Consider the following 22,382-nt stretch of genomic DNA (forward strand, 5'->3'; position numbering starts at 1 on the left):
GAATAGGTTAAGCCTAGGCACACACCACAGTGGAGGGAACTGCTGTAGAACAGAGGTCAGTAAGCCCCAGTGAAGCAAAAAGCAGGGCTGACGGGTGTGATTTTTGAGAAGTTAAGAGTTAGAAATAGGGCAAGGAATTTGATTTACTTTTATTCTCTCACTTTCTATGTGTGCATTTTGAGCATTCTGCTGTAAATCAGTGTTTTTATTTGTAAAATTCAACTTTACCAAAGGAACAGAAAATATCCTTAAACAGATCACTAACTTGCTTTTTCTGGGACAGGCAGTGTGTCTGTCCAGTGGACTCTTATCTAAGTGGAGAAATGGAGATTGCAGGATGATAGTCATAGGAGCATAGGTTTATGTAGTAGCATCTGTCTCACCCTGAGAAGGGTGGGAAGCTTGAATCAGGTTTAAAGTGGAAAGCTGGAAACTTAGAAATTTGCTAAGCTGAGTGGGTGGTATACACCTGTCATCTTGGTTACTCGGGAGGACTGCTAAATTCAAGGCTACCCTAGGCAACTTAGGCCCGGTCTCAAAATAAAAAGGGCTAAAGATACAGCTAAGTACAAAGACTCTGGGTTGAATCCTCAGAACATTTTGTTTTTAAAGCTGAGAAGTGGGAGTACATTCAAGAAGTGGCAGATAAGAAAACCTCCTTGTGACAGTGAAGGCTAGATCACTGGGAGTCACTTAGAAGCAGTAGAGGAGGGAGGAGGTACCACGTGGGAGAATATAAAGAGACATGATCTTTTGTTTTTTGGGGTTTGGGTTTTTTTTTTTGTGGTGCTGGAAATTGAAACCAGGGCAAGGGCTCTACCACTGAGCCACAGCCCCAGCCCAAAGCATGATCTTTGACTGGAATCTTGCATAGGAAAGCCCAGCTTCACAGGACATCATAGGGATAATCTGGAAAATTTTAAATTTCTTTAGCGTTGATGCTACTGGATTATGTGTGAGACTGTACTGAAAGTATTCAGAGATGAAATGTCCCGGTGTCAACAATTTAATTCCAAGTGGTTCAGCCAAAAAAAAGATATGTGAGAACAACAAATGTACTATCCTTTGAACTCTTCTGTAGCCTTAGAATCTCTTGACTAAAAAGCTGAGGAAAGTAAGTAAAATGAACAGTAAAAATCTGTTGAAAAACATAAGGAGAAACTTTTCCTATAGTAGTTACTACATGTCTCAGAAGACATGAAGAGCTTATAGTAAAGTAATGTAACCTGAATTAGAGGGGTTTTTGGCAGGTTGTGGGTAGAGGTGCTAGGGATTGTGGCCTTGAACATGGTAAGGCAAGTGCTCTAGTGCTGAACTAGAGATTTTTAAAGACTAGAATAAATGAAGCTATACCAATCTTTCTGAACAGGAAGGCTAAGTATTTAAACGGCACAATTTTTTCCAATCATTACATAAATTTGGTTTAATTCCAATGATATTCCCAGTGGGATTAGTTATGAAACCTAAAAAAAATTGGCAAGAATAGTCCCCAAAAGCAATTGAAGTGGGAGGAAGTGCTAACATTTCCTATAGAATTAAAGTCTGAACATGTAACTACATAAACTGCAAATTTATTAAAGAGTTGAATGGAAAAAATAACACTAGAAGGTAATATATATTGCTGTTTGACCACAGAGCAAGAAAAGAATCTGAATATAAAGGCACACAAACATTAGACAGAAGACATGAACTGGAGTCCTAACACTCAACTCAGAAGAAAGTGAGGGCCAAGTATAGTAGTGCACATCTCTAATCCCAGCGTTTGGGAGGCTGAGGACAGGATGATGGTGAGTTAGAGGCCAGCCAGGTCTACAAAGCCACCCCGAACTACACTCTAAGATTATCTCAAAAAAAGAAAGGTGGGAGAATAGTAAACTAACAGCAGTGAAATATAAGTGGTCTAAATATAACAATGTAAAGACAGAAGTGTCAGCTTGGATAAAAAAATCAAAGTCAAACTATATGCTGCTCCCAAATAGTTGTAAAGACACAAATAATTTAAAGGATGACAACCCAAATGTCCATTAACTGATGAATAAATAAAATGTATAGCCACACAGTGGAATACTGGGTGACAATAAAAAGGAATGAAAGTGTGGATGGACCTTGAAAATGTGGTGAATGAAAGAAGCCAATCACAAAAGACTGCATCTCATATGATCCCATTTATGTGAAATGTCCAGAATGGGGCAACTGTAAAGAGGTTGCCTAGGGGAGAATATGGTTTTTGCTAATGGAGAAGTAGTTGCTTTCAGGTGTAACAGGAGTCCTAAAATTGAATGTGGTGATGGTTGCCTAACTCTGGAAACGCCAGAAGCCATGTAGTTGTATATTTTAAATGAGTGAATTCTATGGTTTGTGATGAAATGTCAACACTTTTTTAAAAAGTTAAAGGATGGGCCAGGTATGATGGCGCATGCCTGTAATCCTAGCACTCTGAGAGGTGGAAACAGGAGCACTGTGAGTGTGAGTCCAGTCTAGGCAACTTAGTGAGACCTCATCTCAAAATAAAAAAGAAAGAGGGCTGGGAAATAGCTCAGTGCAAAGAGTCATAGGTTCAGTACCCAGCCGCCGCCCCCCACCCCCGCACCACACACACAAGGTAAAGGATGGAAAAAGTTAGAGCAAGCTAACTGTAATCAAAAGCTGGAGTAGCAATATTAATAGTAAAAGATTTCAGAGCAAAGAATATTATCAATGAGAGATCGATTTCCTAATGGCAGGATATATAATTCTAAACAGAGAAACGTTCATAGTCAAAAGATTTAACATAATTGGTAGAAGTACGTGGAGAAAATCAATAAGGATACAAAACAAGTGAATATTATCAAGCAGATTGACTAACATTTATAGAACACATCAGCAGCATCAACTACACCTGGAATATTTACAAACACCACATTCTGGACCATAAGACAAGTCTCAATTTTTTTAATTTTTGGTTGTGCTCACACATATTAGACAAGAACTGTACCACTGAACTACGTCTCTTGCCTCTCAAGATATTTTAAAGAATTCAAATAATGCATTTTTTCTGGCTACAGGGGCATTAAATCAGAAATCACTAACAGAAATAATAACTGGGAAGTCTAATTTTTGGAAACTAATTCACAGATTTTTGTGGGTGAAAACCAAAGTACTAGAGAAATTAATGTATTTTGAAGTAAGTAAAAAGGAAAACCCAAAAAACTTGTGGGATGCCATGAAAATAGTGTTAAAAGGGAAATTTATGGCCCTCTGTATCTATATGAGAAAGAAGAAAAGCCTCAAATTAGAGGAAGAAAACCAAAGGCAATCAAAAGCTAGTTTTTTGGAGAAAATATGGAAAAAATGATACATCTCTTCCTAGACTTACAGGAAAATGAAAGAAATAATACATTACCAATATACACTACAAGTATGATGAGAGTTAAGGAACAACTTTATGCCAATAAATACGTGACAGCACAGATGAAAGGGACAAATTCCCTGAAAGACCTAAAGTCATAAAACTTACTGGAGAAGAAGTAACCCCAATTGCTCCCTATCTGAAAGAAATTAAATAATTTAAAAATTACCTGTCAGAACTGGAAGTCCAATTTGCTTTACTGGTGAATTCTGCCAAGTGATTAAGGAAGAAATAACGGCAGTTCTATAACAAACTCTTCAAAAAAGTGAAAGATGATAAATCATCTTTATTGTTGAAGGAAAAACTCTGACAAAATCCAGTAGTCAGCTGGGCGTGGTGGCGCACACCTATAATCCCAGCACTCCGGAGGCTAGGCAGGAGAATCATTGAGTTTGAGGCCAGCCTGGGCTACAAAGTGAGCTCAAGGCCAGCCTGAACTGCACAGCGAGACCCTGTCTCAAAAAGAGAGAGGGTCCCCCCCGCAAAAAAAAGATCCAGTACTTATGCATATACAAACTCTCTAAGGAATTTGCTAATAAACATTTGCCAAATACTGTAACCCTAATGTGAAAGTGAATGCCTTCCCCCTAAAATCAAGAATAAAGGGAGGATGTCCACTTACTTCCTTTCAATGCTATAACAAGTTCCTACTATGTGCAGTAAGGCAAGCTAAGGAAGGCGTACAGACTGGATGGTGTACACAGAAAAATCATAAAGATCTCCAAAAGGTTAGTGGAACCAACAAAGACAATGGGGGAAAATACTTTGTGTATAAATTGCTAGCATCCAGATCCTGCCTTCACAGTATCACCACTTGGGAAAATTTCAAAAGAATTTCTGCCATGGAATTGTGAGTTTCTCCAGTAAATGATCAGCAATTATGAGACTCTTAGTAGGATTTGTCATGATTTAATAAGTGCTAGCTGTGACCAAGGGAGATTCTTACAAAGTGAGAAATAGACTGAGACTATACCCAACCTATAATAAATATTCACACTACCAGGACAAAAGAATCATCACGTGTCACACAGGTTAATTAAGATGACTCAGTGTTACTGTTGCTGTAAGATCAATTTCAGTGGATTGGTATACTTGTTCAAAAATCAATTACAGTAGTATTGATTGTGGCACTGAATATTGGGTGGGAATAATATATCAGTGGGGATAAGCCTATGATAGAGATGTACTGTAAACTATAACTTTGACAGACCCATATAGGCTGATATGAGCAGACAGACAGCTTTGACTATACAGATATTCCAAACAGAACATAAATATATCTTTCTTGCTTCAGCACTAAGTATTGAACCCAGGACCCTCACACTTAGCCAGACGTTGTCCAGGCTTGCTTTGAACTCACGTTCCTCCTGCCTCAGCCTCCTGAGTAGCTAGGATTAAAGATAGGCCTGGCTACTCCCACTTTTGTTTTCAATCCAATCAAAATAGTATTAGCAGAAGAATACATACAAATCAACCTTTGTTCAGTAGAAGAATAATATTAGTATGTGTCTTTAGGGATTGTGGCTAGAGTCCAGGCATGTGCTATATGACTTTTTTTTTTTGGAATAGGAATTTATGACTGTTTAAGCTGTTATATCTATACTATTTAAATATTGCAAAATATTGTATATCTGTATACACATAATAAACACCCCAATGTGCTTATGTATTAAATATTGATGTATATTAAAGGTATCTAATTATAGACTGAATATTAACATGTTATATAATGTGTTATATACAGTTAACATTTATACAATTAATGTATTCATAGTGAATAATACAAGGAATGTTCAGGTTGAGAGACTAGAGAGACAGCAAATGCAGACCCAACTTTTAGCAAGGCAAAGTAGAAAAGAATGAGTCAAAGAAGTTTTGTTTTTATGGTGTTGGGGATTAGATCCAAGACCTCATGCATGCTACACCAGGGCTCTACCACTGAGCTACATCCCCAGTGAAAACTTTTTTTTTTTGTCTTTTTGAGACAGGGTCTCGCTATGCAGTTCAGGCTGGCCTTGAGCTCACGCTGGTCTGGAACTTGCAAAGACCCTCCTGCCTCAGCCTCCCGAGTGCTGGGATTATAGCCGTGTGCCACCATGCCTGGCATGAGCAGCTTTCTTACACAGTTAAGATGAGTGAAGGTCCAGATACTGACAAAAACAAACACTGGCAATTTACTTAAAACCCAAGAGTTGTTTACTATTTCAAAGTAAAGAATAAAAATGACAAAGGGAATAAAATGTCTAGGGTATGCTAAAAATAATTTAGGGGATGGGAAGTCAATGGGTTATATAAGTCAGTCAGACTCCCACAATTGTGGAGTGATGAACATATGGATTTATTATACCTGATTCTCTACCTAAGTCTGAAATTTCCTAACTAAATATATGTAAATATTCTTTTTGTGAGGAAGCACATGAAATCAAAATTTTAACCAACAAGCTGTAAGAAAATGGAAGAAGACGTTTGGGACTCTGAAGAAAATGTGATGCTCAATGCCCCGAGGAGCTCTGTGGCTTGCATTCTGGCAGAGGCTTTCTCTACTGGGGTTCCGTGTGTGAGCCATAGAACTGGGAAAATAACCTGAGTAACTTTTCTCAGTTCTCCCAGGGATAACATATAACTAGCTGGTACCAATTTATTACCTACTGTGGATGTGTTAGCAAATTAAGGCATATTTCTGGATGAAATGCTGGTTGAGAAGGGCTGCTAAAAACACCAGTAACACTAGTCTAAATAAAAGGGCATAATACTAAAAAATCATGCAGTTTTAAAGAAAGGAAGATGGACACGTTATCTAAATGATTAATTATAGCATGGCAGTGTGATGTGGTATAGCTTTTATAAAAATACCTACCAGTATATGAACCCATACACTGTAGAAATGTGTGTATCAAAGTCACCTTTGAAGCTTGTTAAGCTGGTAAATACTCTGGCCCTACCCAGACAGTCATCATTCGCAGCCATCTGAGATATGCAGAACTGTGTCACTGTTTCTCTGTAAAGGTGTTTGGGTAAACTGATAAACTCATTTGAGATTCTTTAATACATACTGTGCTGTGTGCATTAGCATTTTAAAGTTTTTATATCTATTTTCTCCCCACCACAGAGACTGAGAGAAATTAACAGTATGATACGGACAGGAGAAACTCCAACTAAAAAGAGAGGGATTATTTTGGAAGATGGAAGTGAATCACCTGCAAAAAGAATTTGTCCTGAAAATCATTCTGCCTTATTACGCCGTCTCCAAGACGTAGCTAATGACCGAGGTTCCCACTGAGGTTAGTTTCTGGTATTGAAACTGTCTTTTCACAAACTGATTAGCAGCATCATTTAATGCATGCTACATTATGGAGCCCCTTTCCTTAATCCAGCCAGTTAATTAGAGCCTGTTAGAAACAGGAAGAGACTTTTTTATGGGTACTTACTCCTTCCAGTATCCTTAGGATATTTTTATTCACCTCAACTGCCTTTTCCTCTACCATGTAATGCTTACCATCAACACTGCTCAGAACCCCTGGTTTCTTAACTCTTTGGCAAAGCTTTTATAAGTATTGTAGAGAACAAAATGTATTCAAATATGAGGTCTCTTGACATGTTCCAGCAGAGGAACTGTATTTCACATTCATTCCTACCCGTCCATGGCCAGCTCCAGCTGTTAATGGAAAGCAAAGCAAAACTTAGGAATTTTGTCCTAAAACACTTGGAGTATGAGTTTTTTGCTTTCACAAAATAGAAGCAAGGAGAGAGCGCTGATTTGGAGGTCCAAGTCACTAGCCTCTCCTCTATTCCCCTGTGCACTTCTTCCCTTCCCCAGTAGGTGTGGTGTGGTGTGAAAAGTGCTGATCCTTCAGTTGTGCAATGTCTGAATGAACACGTGTAAGTGGCGGCACTTTAGGCTGTAAAATGCATGATTTTGTAACCCAGATTTTGCTGTATATTTGTGACGGCACTTTCTACAATGTGAAGTTTACTAAGTACAAAACTTCTAGGCTAAACAACCAATATTTTCTTTAATGCTTTTGTACTTTTTAAAAACTGTTACTGCCCTGGTAGCCACCCTCTGGGCTTGTGTTTTAAACTCTCCAGTTTTTGTTGTTGTTACATAGGAATCAGCTGGCAAAGAAAAGAATGTTAAATCAGGTTGAATTTAGGGAATTAATATGAAAAATTATGACCTCCTTAGGAGGTATAAAAAAGATATGTGAAGTATCTTTGGGTGTGTTCCTGGCAGTTTAAAAAATAGGTGGGAGAATTTAGGTCTTTATTAGTACATAGTACCATTTATATAAATTAGAAAATGTTATTTAACAGCTATTGAATTATCTATACATACCTTTATTAATCACTATTGTTCCAGCAGTTTTAAAATTGAATTAATCTTACTAGGGAGAAAATTCAACTGTAAATTGAATCAGTATAAACAAAGTTACTAGGTAACTTCATATTGCTCTAAAAGAAACATGGAACTTACACTATCAATTAGAATAGTGTTCTGCAAAAATATTTATAAAACCTCTCGAGATACCGCTACTGTAATTTTATATGAAAATAAATGTATTTTTCAATAAATCATTTATAAATTAGTCTTTGTTTAGTAATATTGAGAAATGGTATTTAGTTTCCTGCATACATAGATGACAAAGAACAATCATTTATTCGTTTATTTTGTCTCTACTAAACACATTAGTCATTCGTCGTTTAAATATCTGACTTCATTAGAAACCGTTTTAACACTTTTTCCTCCCTCCTGCCATAAAAATACAGTAAGTAATTTGCTTTAAAAAAACACTATGAACAAGCATTCTGGTTTCCTCTCACTCTTGTTTCTAGAGACAGCAGTTTGTAGATCCGTTAGACAGTAGGCTGGAGACTGGGATTCAAACAATCTTCCACTTCAAAGTGCTAAGCTCTGGAATCTGCTCTCTCTATATAGACCTGTCCTTGTCATATCCTACCATACGTACAACTGAAACCACAGATTTAAAACTATTAAATAGTGCTGATTTTGGTCTGCTCTATTAGTTTAAGTGAATGCAACTTACCTTTAGCATTATATTCAGAAAAATACTTAAGCCTCAAGATCCCCAATAATTTGGAGTATTGATCTAGACAACCACCCTAAGACACTTCCGACAGAAGTAATGCATTACTTAAAGAGAGGTTTCTGAACCCTGCTGTTAGAACCTACACATACATGGGAAACACGGTAACCAGTCACTGTTCACATCGTTTACTCTTCAGGCAGCTCTTCGCCGTCAGTCAGCTTTGACTAGGCCAGAGTCCAGCAGGAAAGTGCATGGTGCACCAGATTCATCATCCCTTAAGTTGCTACTGTTTTTTCTTCTTTACTGAAAGGCTGTACTGAGCCAGGCTTTACCCATGACAGGCCAGCAACATGAACACTTTTATTGTGCTGTTCTTCAGGCTTCTAGGCATAATCCAAACAGACATTTAAAAAAAAAAAAAAAAAAAAAAAAAAAGATGAAGAGAGATCAGCACTGTATAGACGTGTTTCCCAAAAACTTACTTGTATATAACAAGTGGGCTCCATGAAGACACTGTAGAAAAGAGATAATGAGTTAAACATTTCAAAGATGGCTGCCTACTTACTTTCTGAGTCAGCATCTTCTCTCTGGCTTCGTCATGTACAGAAGGATTCCATGGAGAAAAGCTTAAGAGACAGAAAAACATTTAAAAGTTTGTGGCATTCTGAATCTGTATAACCTCTGTTACATAATAATTAAGCCAATTCTAATAAAACTTAAACAAGGAAGAATTTTAAGAGTGATCTTAAATCAGTTGGCAATATGTATGTTTTAAACATTATCTAAATTATTTTCTCACGTTTTAACTATCCCTTATACATTTAAGCCTGAAATACTATTATTTAAAGATGACAAAATCAAGGCAGAGTAAATTTAAATAACTGCTCTGCACCACCAAAGCTAAAAAGTACAAAAGCCAACTAATTCACCTGCTGGTCCCACACTCTTAATTATACCACGCTGCCCTCGGCAGTACTCATGTCATCACAGAGCTAAATCACCAATTCCTTAGTCCTCCAGCTCCTCCAGATGCTCTTCCCCATGATCAAGTATCAAGCGCTATAAGACCCACTGGTCTCACACTACTCAGTTTCTCTCCTCTTACGCATCTGAATGTCAACAGGACATGGCAGTTTAAGGGGTTAGCAGCTAAAGCTGCCAAGTGAAAAGTCCTCACATCTGGATGAATGACCATGTTACAAGGATCCTTAGGAAGCCAAAGTCACTAAATGTCCTGCTGTTGGTACAGTGTGTAGACACTGTAAAGCTGTTCCTCAAGAGCAATAAGAAACTGAGCTGATACCTGATACCAAGATACAAAGGCTATAGGCTAACAGACTGTACACATTTAAAATCCTCATTCTAAGGCTGCGTGGAAAATGGAAATCCATACTGCCAATGACAATTCATCTACACAGTGCACCACTTACCTAATTGCATAGGGGTCTTCTATTTTAGGCTGTTCAAACAAACGCGAAGTGCACACCTTAACACTGTCGACCACTTTGCTTTTAAAAAGGTGAACATCTTTTTCATACCTGTGTTAAAAGTTTAAATCAAAGTTACCAACTTAATCTACTATGGTATATTTCAAAATTTATCTAAACAAAGTGAAAGTTACATACAGTACTGCAGCCTCTGGATTTAAGGGGCTTGCTGTATCAATCTTGTAGAAAACCCTCCTTGCATACATTAGTACTTGCCAAATATGATTGTGGTTCCGCCTGAAAGGAGACATGCATGAGTACTGAGGCTGTTCCTGCCGTCCTATGTCGCGAGAAGCAGTGCTGATTTACTAACCTCCATTTTGCAAATGCTCTCTTCACATCCAGTTCACCCGAAGTGGGATCAACTAGCGGGTGGAAGACGGGAATGTCGAACACCAAGCGCTATATTTGAAGAAAGACATGTACTTTAAAAGGAGCAGTGGAACTTATTTAGTCCCCTAGAGACAGTCACAAAAGGAACTTCAGGACAACACTGCACTCATGTTGTCTGGTTACAGAACTGCCACAAGATGGCTACTTAGCTACTTTTATAATTTTCCTGTAAGTCTGAATTTTTCACTCTGCTCTACTACAACACACCAATCACCATTCACACAGGAAGTGCTGCACTGGAGCTTCCAGCCTCACCTGCACACCCTGAGCAGAGAAAAGAATGAAGCTACAGGTAGAGGGCGGCATGACAGAAACAACGAAACATGAAACACGAGTCCCTGGAAAGACTATTGGGAAGACAAGTGTTTTAGGAAACCAAAACTATTACACTTACTAGGTCAGGAAAAGAAAACATCTGTAAGCACTTTAATTTCCCCTCAGTGAAGGAAGCACCACAAACGAAATCAGACAGTGTCTCCTACTTACTGGACAGTCACCATCTGGATAGTTATCAGGGATGTAAACTGTAAACTTGAACACGCCATCCTGATAAAGCCCATGCCGTATGAATATTACTCCAAACCACACTGCAGGAAAAACATAAAGGTGATTAAGGCCTCAGTTTGTGCAAGAGGAGCTGAATATGCCACTAATTATGATGGAACCCTTATCTTACTTAATGCAGAGCGGTAAGACGGCTGCACATAGACTCCTGGTAACTTCTGCTTCACAACCAAGGTACTAAAACAAAAACAGTATAGTCATTAACTTGTACTGATGTAAGAGACACACACAGACCAAACCATCCCACATTCACTTTCTGAGACAAGGAATCACCCCTCCCTGGGCAGCCAATGCCCAAACCAGTAAGCAGAGGCATCAGTCTCTCACCTGACCCGATTCTAAGCATCAGCCTCTTATTTACTGGCTTCCTAACAATTCTCACAGAGAAATGCACAAGCCAACCAAGACCCCACATTAAGAAAGACAGACAAGAATACACAAAGAATCAAACAGTAAAATGCACAGAACTCATACTCAAAACATCATCTTGGAAAGTAGTCTGCAGGTAGTTCTGAACAATGCAACCTAGTGTAAGTATAAGACATAAATTTGAAGGAAATGAGAATGTGTAAAATAATGGCTTTTGTGGCTGTAGATGGTAGATCTCACATACACACATTCAAAAACTATTTTTACTATTTTACTAATGTGCAGTGGCACATTAATCCCACCACTGAGAGGGTGGGGCAAGAGGATAGGAAGATCCCAAATTCATAGCCAGGCAGGGTTACATAGTGAGTTCCAGGTTAGCCTGGTTTACAGGTTAATCTGCTCTATGAGACCCTCTCTTGCTAAAGAAAAAAAATAAAAAAAAGATGGACACAGTGGCAGGAGATCTCAAGTTCAAGTCCTGCCTGGGCAACTTTTTTCCCTCAAAATAAGGGGGCTGAGAACAGCTCAGTGGCAAAGCACTCATGGGTTTGATCCCCAGTACCATGAAAAATAAATAAAATAAAAATGTCCTGAGCTTCAGTAAATGAAGCTACTAATGTTAACAAATAAAGTGCATTATAATAAATTTGAAATAAAGTTTGAAAACTTTTTTTTTTGTTTTTTTTTAATGGTACCGGGAATCGAACTCACGACCTCAAGCTTGCCAGGCCAGTGCTATGCCGCTGCGCTAAATCCCCAGCCCCAGTTTGAAAACTTTTAAAACACAATTTTAGGTAATTATAAGAAGATTCCAGGAACACCATCACTCAGTTGTCGTTTTTAGTTTGAGTCAGCAGATCATGTGGCAGAGGGCAGCGTTCAGATGTGAAAGGCAGGCGGCCTCGTGAGCTCTACACTATGTACCCTGGCCCCAGATAACACCCCAGCTCAGACACTTGAACCCTGTGGACCTTGCTAGGTAGTAGAAAAGAATAAGTGCTGAAAATAAGGACCGACAAGTAGACTGACACGAAGGCTTCACTGGTTTTCCTGGACCCTGGTGACCCATCAGCAGCCATTCTGCTCTGTTCTTTGCAACTATGTTTACAAGCGATCATGCAACCTTGAAAAGAACAATTCTCAGGCCTTAACACATTCACCTGCCAATCTTGAAATGTACTGGGAAGTAATTTACTGGGCCCTAGTCCATTGTTTTTATTACCTAATTGCCATCACATTTACTTTTAACCATTTTCTAAATTACCCATTTCATCTTTAAGTCACTAAAACTTAGCACATCAATAGCAGCATGACTGATGACGTGTCTACCACAATGAGTTGTTCCAGAAAAGGCAATTTTGTGTTTGAATACACAGCAGGTTTAATCACCACAATAGGAGCCTGTCCAACACACAGTCCAGCCTCAATCACAAGGCTGTCGTTACAAAGCCCAAAGGGCCATGGCTACAGAAGCACACCGAGCCCAGGGGCCTCAGACCGTCCGACTGTTACCACGTTAGTATGCTGAGGAAAGAACTAAGGGTGCTTTTAAAATAAGTACATATTCAGAGGAATTTTAAAATGATGGAAATCGGGACTTGTCCAAATTTTCTATCCTTTTAACAAATTATCAAAACAAATGCCATCTGAATCCACGTGCTAGTTTAGTCCCTTTATATGCCAAGCACTGTGTCATCACCACCAGCACTCTGCACACACATAAAACTTCATGACAAGGGCAGACTTAAGTGATTAATCAAATTCTTACCTATGTGGATTTGGAGCCCAAATCTTCTAACTCCTTATAATTGCCAAGCCTGCCTTTAGGGGGTGATGTCATACGAAATACGTCAAATCCCTTCTAATAACAGACCTTCAACTCTATGAAGACGGCTGTAACAAGCACTTCTTGAGTTTACTCTTCCCTAAGCCAGCCGTTCCAGTTCCTTCATTTGCTGATTACTAAAGTCTTCTGGGTCCCTACCAGGACCAGTCTGTCAGGATGCCTCCTTCAGGGTGATCACCAAATTGGAATACAATTTCAAATGGCTCTGACCCAAGAGAGAAAAGACTGCCACTGCCCACCCTCCACAGAAACCTCTTAAGGCCAGGTATGGTAGTACATGCCGGTAATCCCAGCTGCTCAGGAGGTTGAGGCAGAAAGAACAGCAAGCTTGAGGCCAGCTGGGGGCAACTTAGACCCTGTCTCAAAATAACAAATCAAAAAAGCTGAAGATGTAGCTTAGTACCTCTGGGTTCAACTTCCGGTACCACACACACAAAAGCAGTTACCAAGTTCCTGATGACTCTTAAGTTCTTTATAAATCTTAGTTTCTTGCTCTCTAAGAGAGTAAAATGGGATAGATTTGAGCTTTAAGATTAATTTGCTAGTTTATTAGAATAAATTTCATTTTCCTCAACTATCATTCATAACTGCATCAAGTAGACCGGTAAGAACTTACAATTCCGCGAGCAGAGAGTATTCCAGGTAGAAGGGCCCGTAAGAAGCATGTGTGCCGTTTGTTGGCTGTGCTGCTGGGGCAGGAGACGTAGGCTTAGTTATGGGTAAAGCATTTTTGGGAATAGAAGGCAGCTGTTTTTTTGGTGCAGTTCGTGGAGGGCTGGTTTTCACATCCCCTGCTAATGTCTTCTCTTCGCCATCAGAACGCTATTCAAGATGAAGTTGTGAGAATATATTAGGATGAGGCTTGAACCACAAGATTACAGTATTAGCTCCATGACCTAAAAGTTAGAATTACGCTTTTACATGGATATTCTAACATCATGATCAAGGTGACTTTAAAGTCTTTCCAGTAGACAGGTCATAAAAAACTTACTAGCGGACGAGGCTGAAGCAAGAGTACAGCACTAGAAAACTGTCAGTAGACGCATCCTAGTAGGACAACACAGTCAGTATTTACAGGATTAAATGAAACAAAGGAATGGCTTCTCCTGATGGCCTCAAGAAGAGGCCAGGCATTACTAAGCCGTTCGACAACGGAAGAAAACAAGAAAACTCCTTTTGTACTCTGGGAGGATGAGCACTAAGATGCTGTGGAAGGGCAGGCGCTGGGCACAGTTCTAAGAAAACACTGTGGGTGACTGCAGTGAGTCATTCCCTGATGTCAGTGCCGGGATACAAACAAGGACTGAAGCTATTCTCATTTGCTGGGGTCTGATTTTGATCTTGTCCCTAAAGGATGTCTCCATATTTGGGTAACGTCAGCACAAATTGTCATCCTTAGTCCAAGAAAAAGTCAAAATGAGCCAGAAAACTAACCTACCAGTACTTCCTTGGCTTGAGTACAGCCTACTTATAGGCTACATAAAAATGTATAGAGAAAAGTAATCACTGTCTTCTCTGGCAGGTAGAATTATGGGTTACTTTTATTAGTGTGTGCACAGTTTTAAAGCTTCCCTAAGATGAAAGTGCATTTTTAAGGAAATTTCACTTAGAACAATTAAATTAGTGCCCCTCAAGTCTGAGTTGACTATAGCTTTCTCTAACGACTGAATCTTGAAGTTTAACAAAAACTACTGCAATAATGTATCACTAACTGAATTATATGTAAATATAATCTAAATAAAGATAATCTTAGAATTGTGATAATCAGAATGCTTTCTATTTGCCATGCAGTCTCAGCCTCAGAAACTGACCTTAATGGACAAAATATTTCTCGAAAATCTAAACTAGAGAAGCCAATTTTATTAAGATTATAGGTAAGCTTGGTATAGATTTTTTGTTTTTTGTTTGTTTCGGTTCTGGGGATTAAACCTAGGGCTTTCACACCTAACAACATCCCCAGCCCCTTTTATTTGTTGAGACAGGGCCTCACTCAATTGCCCAAGCTGGGCTCAAACCTGTGATCCTCTTGCCTTAGCCTCCTAGAGAACTAGAGTTACAGGTGTGTGCTATCATGCCTAGCTGGTATCTACTGTTTTAGCCTTCAGTCTGACCCTGTTTTCTGATCAAGAAGCAAACAAGTTTTCTCGTATTTACTGGTTATACCTACTTTGCGTACAGAGCTTGTAGACATGCTCCAGAAAGGGTTCATAACGTGTCCTCCGAACAAAGAAACTCAGTAGACCCTGTCATCCGACTCTTCTGTCCTCAGCATTCACCTTACCTTAAAACAAGATACAAAACACAAACACACCAACACCAGTTAAGACTTCTGAAATGGCTAGAAACGAAATCTAATATTCCGAAGATACAGCACAATATTATATCATAGCTATAAAAGCCTAGAATGTGTCTTCAGGCAGCTTCAGAAATAATTTCCTTCTATACTCACTTCCTCTTAAGGCTCCAGTTTCTTTGGCACCTTTAGATGTCTGCAAGAGTCTGTGCACCAGTCCCTGGCGAGAACTCAGAATATCTGGTGACACAGTTCGGCTTTAGTGCCCAAAATTCTGAAGATACAGACCACAGTAGCTGCTACTAGCTTAATATCCAGGTGTTTAACTAATGGGAAACCCAGATTCAGAATGTACTGTCCTCCTCTATGCAAATGTTCTGTCATTGTTCCTGTGGTCATGAAAAGGAACAATGATAAAGTTCTAGGGTGGCTGATTTAAGAGTGTCTTAAATGAGTTGTCTCAAGCACAAATAGATTCACTGTAGCAAAAACTTATTTGCCAGAGGAATAAGAAAAAAGGAAAGCATATCTATGTCAGAAAGAAGAGAAGGAGAATAAACTGCTAAAAATATGGCAGTTCTGCAGGCCTCGGCTTTTAAAGGACTGCCAGCTGATACAAACACAAGAGTGCAAAAAGAGACATTTCACAAACACAGATGTACGCAAGGCTTCACGCCGTGGATAAGAAAACATGTTTCAAAGGTCACAAAGGCAGTGGGTCATTTACTAAAATATAAAAACGCAAAGGAAACAGCAGCCAAACCCAGCTGTAAGAAAAGCAGCTCCGCTTTGGTGCCTGCACTCCAGCTCAGCTGTGTTTTCAGCAGAGCGGGGCAGTCAAGATGCTGAAAGGGAAAAGGGTCAAAACTAAGCAACATTTTTCTAAATTCTTAAGGATCAAATCATGTATCAAATGTCCCTCATCAGCAGCCGTTTGTTTTCTTTCCGATTTGTGTGTGACATCACCAATGAATACCAGGGCCATCACACCCAGCCAGTGCCTATTACTGCTGTTTCGTTTTGCAGAAGATAATGCCACCCATTAATTAAAATAGATTGAGAAGGTAAGGATACGAGTTCTTCCACAAACACGCTGACTTACATCCAATAACTAGCAACAGCTCTCTGCAAATCTGCCTTTAAAAGTGACAATGACACATGAAAATAGCTGAGACATCAAAAATGTGGGGGAGCACGTTCCCGTTTGGCCCAGTATGACTGGGCCAAAATCAACAACAGTGGTTTACTTCACTGTCTTTCAGGGCATACCTGATTTAACGGGGGAACCCCCCACACTTGGGGATACAGTGGTGCTTTTACATGTTCTGCGGTGAAGCAACTACCTGTAAAGTCCCTTTCAAGTCTGCTACATTATTCTATGATTTTTGCTTTTAAGAATTTAATAAAACTTTTTCCCCCGTTCCTCCTATCTTTAAGAAGAGGTATTGTTTCCTGCTGCCTGGCGTCACGATGGATTTAACCCAGCAGCACAACCAAGAACAACGGGCAAATTGAAGCTCACTTTCCAGACGTCAAGCACACCATTCATTAGATGCCTGAACTGCGACACGCACGATATGACACGGTCCGATAGGAATGATATAGATGAAAATCGCAGGCGACATCCTTGTAATTTGTAAACACTTTCAGAATTTCTGTTGGATAGGCTCGGAGAACAAAACATGATCAGATAGCTGAGAAGTCAGCCTCCGGGGCCTGTGCGAAAGATCTCATGGCACAGCCCAAATAGAAGCCGGTGCTGCTGTTCCTCCTAGGTGCCTTAGTGCCTCCGCTGGTGCTAGCTTAACATATCACGTCAAGAGGCGACAGGGCAGGCCCCGGAGAAAAGACGACAGCCCCGGCCCCGGACAGGCTCGCCGGGCACGGCCGTGACTGGCAGCAGGCTGGGACCGGCACCCTCGCCCGGGGCAGAAACCGGGCTCGAGCACGCAGGGAATCTGGACAAACCTGTCTCGAGGTGATGCTAGGTAGGCCTGGCCCAGCCGTGCAGGTGTCTCGGGGCCGACCAGAGCCGCGAGCCTCTCCGGAGCGGGCCGAGACCCTCGAGCTCCGCGACGTCGCCCCTCAGCTAGGGCTTGTGCGGAGGCCGGTGCAGCGATCTGGCAGGGCGGGCCCCGCAGGGCCGAACTGGCTGTGCCCGCCTCCTCCCTCAAGCCCGCCCGGTCCAGCTCCAGCAGCAGCCCCGGACCAAAGCCTGCGGGCCAAGACCGCCGCGCAGCAGGTGCCTGCAAACGCGCACAGGTGCCGGCCCCGCCCCCGTGTCCCAGCCCGGCCGCCGTCGCCGTGGAGTAGAGAGCGCCGGGGACGGCACACACACGCCGTGCCCGAGGACACTGGCAGCCCGGGCCAATGGACTCCTCAGTCCTCGCGTACCTACAAGCCGACTGGGCAGTGCGCCTTATCCCGGTGTCTTCAATGCAGACCTCCCGGCTGCCCAGCGCCGTCGCGGTCAGACAGCATCTCTAGCAGTAGCGCCAGCCCGGCCCCTGCCCGTGTCCCGCCCCGCCCTGCCCAGCCCTCAGCGTGGGGCTCCACCCCCTACCCACGCCTCTGGATCCAGACGCTTCCGCCCAACCTCCCGGCGCCAAGTGGCTTTCACACCTGTCCATCAAAGACGTTCTTCCGGCGATACCAGGGCTTCCTGCCAATCAAATCGGTTTCGCTCGGGTGGGCCCGCACTTAACCCTCCTCTTACGTAACTGCGCCCGGGGCGAACATTCAGTCTAGGAAGTGTGTCGGCCCCTAGGGAGAACCGGGCGGAAACAAACAAGCCCCGGGAAACAGTTGGCCACTGCGCTCATGGGTCACGATGGAGACTCACTCAGATTCTGCGGACAAGCATCGGCCACCACCTTTCAGGGTCTGTGACAGCAGGTTGTCGTGACAGCGGGCGAGGCTGGTCTCCAGCCCCACACCTTTCCCCGCCCCGCGGCGCCGAGTTGAGCCCACCGGGGTCCCCATGGCCGCACCGGAGGGGCTGGGGCCGCCGTCGGCCGGAAGGACGCTTTCCGTAAGGCGGAGAAACGCTCGAGGCCGCCTCCGAGGCGGGGGAGCTGACTAAGGGCTGCGGAGCTAAATTGTCATCCGCGGGCACGAAAGCGGCCAGGAAGCTTTTAAAAATAAACGTGTTGGCCCAGTCTGTAGAAGTCGATGGGGGCGGGCGGGAGGCGTACCAGGAACTGCTGTTGTCACCCCCGGTGGTTGTGCCGCGCGCCGAAGTTTGAGACCCTCTCCCTAGGCGACGGGCTCCTGGGCTGCTCCGGCCACGCACAAGCTTGCGCTGCGATCAGAGATACACCTTCACCACTTGTGACTTCGACGGCTCAGAAGCTCCCACTTAGCCTAGCCTAGCACGGGAGACACACGATTCTGGCAGCCTTCCCCTTGTCTCATCGGCCTAACACAGTAAACAGTGCCACTGGTTTTAATACGTGCAGGACTTGTTACAATGGTCCCTCCCCATGGGACGTCCCTCCAGTCCCTGACATCACAATCCTGAACACCCCTAGCCACCCTGCACCCGTTTCCACACCTTCCCTGAACACCGGTGGAGGTGACTTGGGTTTCACTCGGAAGATATATTTGGTGACCAGTTTATTCTGCTCTCGGTTGCCTCTGAGATTCTGGTAAAGGATTTACTTATTAAATGGCAGGAAGCCAGGCTTTCCTGATGTGAATCCCAGGGGCTGGTGCTGAAATCCAACTTCCTCCCTCGGCTAAAAACGGCTCCAGTTTGCACACACTTAGGAATGCCTTAATGCCCTTTATTGGTCTTAATAGAAAAGGAAGGCAAGCCAGAGCCCTTTTTCTGTGGCCACAGGAGAGAAAAACAGTTTCCTTTGGCAGCTCTTGGGCTCACTTCCTCCAACCTCCGCTGCAGGCTCGCCATTCTCAAAGTTTTTCCTAATCTCATCCCTTCCCCAACTTCAGTTTTTACCAAAGAGTCACATATTTTTCCAGCTCAGACCTTTCCACTGAGCTTGGGTACACAGACCCGGCTGTCTGTTCAGCACTGGACTTCTCAGACACACACCAATATCGGGTATTCATGGCTGCGCCCTCCAGAAAGCACGCTGGTTTATACAGCGAGGAGGCAGGCTCCAGGGGTGGCGATGTGCCTCAAGCCCTGCTGCTTTCTTCGCACTGTGGAATTGCCCTTTTGGGTTGGTAGCGCATATCCAGTGACTACAGAACAAAATGTTGCCCGTAGCTCTTGTGAAGTTCAAGAATACCTTACCCAGAAGCTCCCCAGAAGAAATGCTTATATATTTCAGTGACCAGAAATGTGTCACTGGGTCTCTGCTTACAACTAACTCAGTCAAAAGCTAGGGATGTGACTCTCTCCTGATGGGCTTGGCTAATCAAGATTTACCCTGGATCCCTGGACTTCAGGCGGAGGATTTGCATTTGAAAACTTCACTTTGCGTGGAGAATAGATTGTAAGGGCACAAGAGTTCAGGCAAGAAGCAGTTATATTAGTTTGTTGACAGAGATGGGAACTTAATGAATTACAGAGATACTTAAGAGGTGGACTGGTCTGAACTTGGCCCTGGGTTCAATTTCAATTTGGAGGGAGGAGAATAAATGGAGGTATCGGCTGGTGTGGTGTGCATGGCTGTAATCTCAGCATCCTTGGAGCTTGAGGCAGGAAGATCACAAATTGTATTGAGCCCACCCTGGGCACATTGGCAACTTAACTGAGCAATACCTTGTCTCAAAGGGAGGAGAGGCCCTGGGTTCAACCTTCAGTACCAGGAAAAAAAGGAAAAAGGAGGCATAATGGATGGGCTGAGCTGCCATCAGTGATGGCGAACCTTTTAGAGCTTTCAATGCTACAAACAGTTTGCTGTGGCATGTGTGCCGCAGGTCCCCCACCACCGTGCTAGAGAGTGGGATCATCATGGAGAGAGTGGAGAAGTCCTGATCCACAGGGGGCTTGGGAACCGGGGAAATGGGGAAGCAGTGAGTTCTGGTTTGGATAGCTGTGGTCTGGCGAGTTTCTGTAGGCACTCTCGTCCTGCACCCAGCACTCATTTCCCCCCTTCTTCTTTGCTGGCAGAGCACTGATTTTGAGGACTCCAAGCCATTCCCTGGTTCCCTATTGGTTCCCTTGTAGACAAAGATCAAACTCCTTGCCAAGGCTGAGCCCAGCCCCACTGGCCCCAGGCTCAGCCACTCAAGCATTTTTTCAATATGTGGATGTTTAATGTTTTCCCACCCTGCCCTACAACAAGACGGAGCTTTTGTTTGGCTTCCCCACAGCCTTCGACTCAAACGCCACTTCCTCAGGGCAGTGTGGTGTTTTGGGGGGCGATGACTTGATTAGTACCCGTTAGTACCTATCTCCCACGCTCTTCTGTGAGAGAACCGCGTCTGCTTGATTTTCACTGTTTCCCCTGCGTCCAGCCTTACACCTGGATGAAATAGGGATGCAAAAAATGCTTTGCAAATGAAGGAAAAAAATAACTAAAGTATATTTGAAGCAGCAGCCTTTGTATTCTTGAAAGAGCAGTATTTGTACACCCCCAGATGTCTGTGCCAAGAAAGCAGCTTGCTGTTGTAAAATGGTTTGTTCCCTCTGAAATGCAGGACAAAATTTAATTTCCAGTGTAACAGTGTTAAACTGGTGGGGCTTTAAGGGGTAATTAGGTCACAGAGAAGGATTAATACACTTCTTGCAGGACTGTATTAATCCTCTTGATTGTAGATTGTTATAAACCAGGGCCCGGTATTATGTTTTCTCCCTTACAAGCTCCCTTTCTGCCATTAGATGAAGCAACACAGTGCTTAGACAGATGCTGGCATCATACTCTTGCGCTTCCCAGCCTCTGAAAGCTAAGTAAACCTTTTGTTAATCACCTCTCTGTTGCTGGGACAAAATATCTAACACCCACAGATTACAGGAGGACGGGTTATTTTAGCCCATGGTTCCAGCCCGGGGTTGGCTGGCCCCGTGGTGGGAACAGTCTGTTAGAAGGAGGCGGTGGAGGAGGGCTGCTCAGCGTATGGCAGCCAGGAAGCGGAGAGACAGCAAGAGCGAAAGACAGACAGTCGCCCTCCGAAGGGACACCCGCTAACCCGCCTCCCACTTCTCCAGGAGGCCCCACCGACCTCCTAACAGCACAGTCAGCTATGAACCCCTTGGTGAGGTTACTGTCCCCAGATCTCATCACCTTCCACAGCGCCACCTCTCAGCTCACAGTCCTCTAGGGAGACAGTTTTGATCCAAAGCGTCACACCTCAATTTTTTGTAAATAGACACTCTTATAGTAACAGAAAAGAAGGCGCAGCTCACTCAGAAAATCAAGACTATTTATTTGAAAGGAAGTGGTGCCTCAAAGTATCATTTTTAAAGACAAATATGAAGTACTGAGAAAGAATCCAAATGACCTTTAACTTCCTCTATAAAAACTTTTTAAGTTGCTTTATGTTATATTTGCGATTTTAAATTTTTGGAACATACCTGATATTTATGTCAAAAGATTCATTTTGCACTAGATCTTTGAAGATATGTGATCTCTATGAGGATTGGAGATTCCTTGTCATGTTTTAATTAGAAGAATATGCACTGAATCCATTCTTTTGGTCTCTCTAAGGTTAATGTACGAGCTGACTCACTGATTTACTGCTAAGGCTTTAACAAAGAGAAGGGACAAGACAGTGAGGCTAACGAAGATGTGTGTGTTTCATACATCGGCACACACAGAGCCAGTGCTTTATCTTACTCCATTCGCTCCTCAATCTTTTCTGATTCCCGCATACTACATGTATCTTATTTACAATGGATTCTAACATACGTGTCACAGATTACATACATTGCTCAAGATATGAGCCAGGTAGCTATGCATTTATTTTCATATGTCTTAGAAAGTTACATTTAGCACATTAAAACCTTGATTTTATGGATAGTAATATCTAGGATGAACCAAAGTAGGCAGGTAAGTTTTTTTAAGTGAATGGATTTAAGGGA

The 22,382-nt window shown here is 42.5% G+C and overlaps 2 protein-coding genes across 10 annotated transcripts in view; one reads left to right on the plus strand and one right to left on the minus strand.

The window, feature by feature from the left end:
* The window catches only part of Rbl2 (retinoblastoma-like 2), a 51,920-nt gene extending 43,953 nt beyond the window's left edge, over positions 1–7,967 (plus strand). For all 3 annotated transcript variants that reach the window (XM_005388302.2, XM_005388305.2, XM_013516218.1), the window contains one exon: positions 6,498–7,967. In XM_005388302.2, coding sequence (XP_005388359.2) covers positions 6,498–6,668 — 171 coding nt within the window. In that variant the 3' untranslated portion in view covers positions 6,669–7,967. The remainder of the gene's footprint in view (positions 1–6,497) is intronic.
* Positions 7,968–8,038: 71 nt separating this feature from the next.
* Positions 8,039–18,960, minus strand: Aktip (AKT interacting protein). 7 transcript variants are annotated; one of them, XM_005388298.2, is made up of 11 exons: positions 18,586–18,960; positions 18,014–18,154; positions 15,266–15,379; positions 13,715–13,920; positions 10,993–11,057; positions 10,803–10,903; positions 10,237–10,325; positions 10,062–10,160; positions 9,867–9,974; positions 9,002–9,062; positions 8,039–8,819 (listed from the first exon to the last, which is right to left on the minus strand). In XM_005388298.2, exons 3-11 carry the CDS (start codon positions 15,305–15,307, stop codon positions 8,712–8,714), a joined length of 879 nt encoding a protein of 292 aa, XP_005388355.1. In that variant the 5' UTR covers positions 15,308–15,379; positions 18,014–18,154; positions 18,586–18,960; the 3' UTR covers positions 8,039–8,711. The 7 variants fall into 7 exon arrangements, with proteins under 7 accessions (XP_005388355.1, XP_005388357.1, XP_013371674.1 ...); XM_005388300.2 differs by lacking the exon at positions 18,014–18,154; XM_013516220.1 differs by lacking the exons at positions 18,014–18,154; positions 18,586–18,960 and adding an exon at positions 18,234–18,571.
* Positions 18,961–22,382: the final 3,422 nt, after the last annotated feature.

Source organism: Chinchilla lanigera, unplaced genomic scaffold, assembly GCF_000276665.1.
Source record: "Chinchilla lanigera isolate Chin_1 unplaced genomic scaffold, ChiLan1.0 scaffold00032, whole genome shotgun sequence".
Lineage (NCBI taxonomy): Eukaryota > Metazoa > Chordata > Mammalia > Rodentia > Chinchillidae > Chinchilla > Chinchilla lanigera.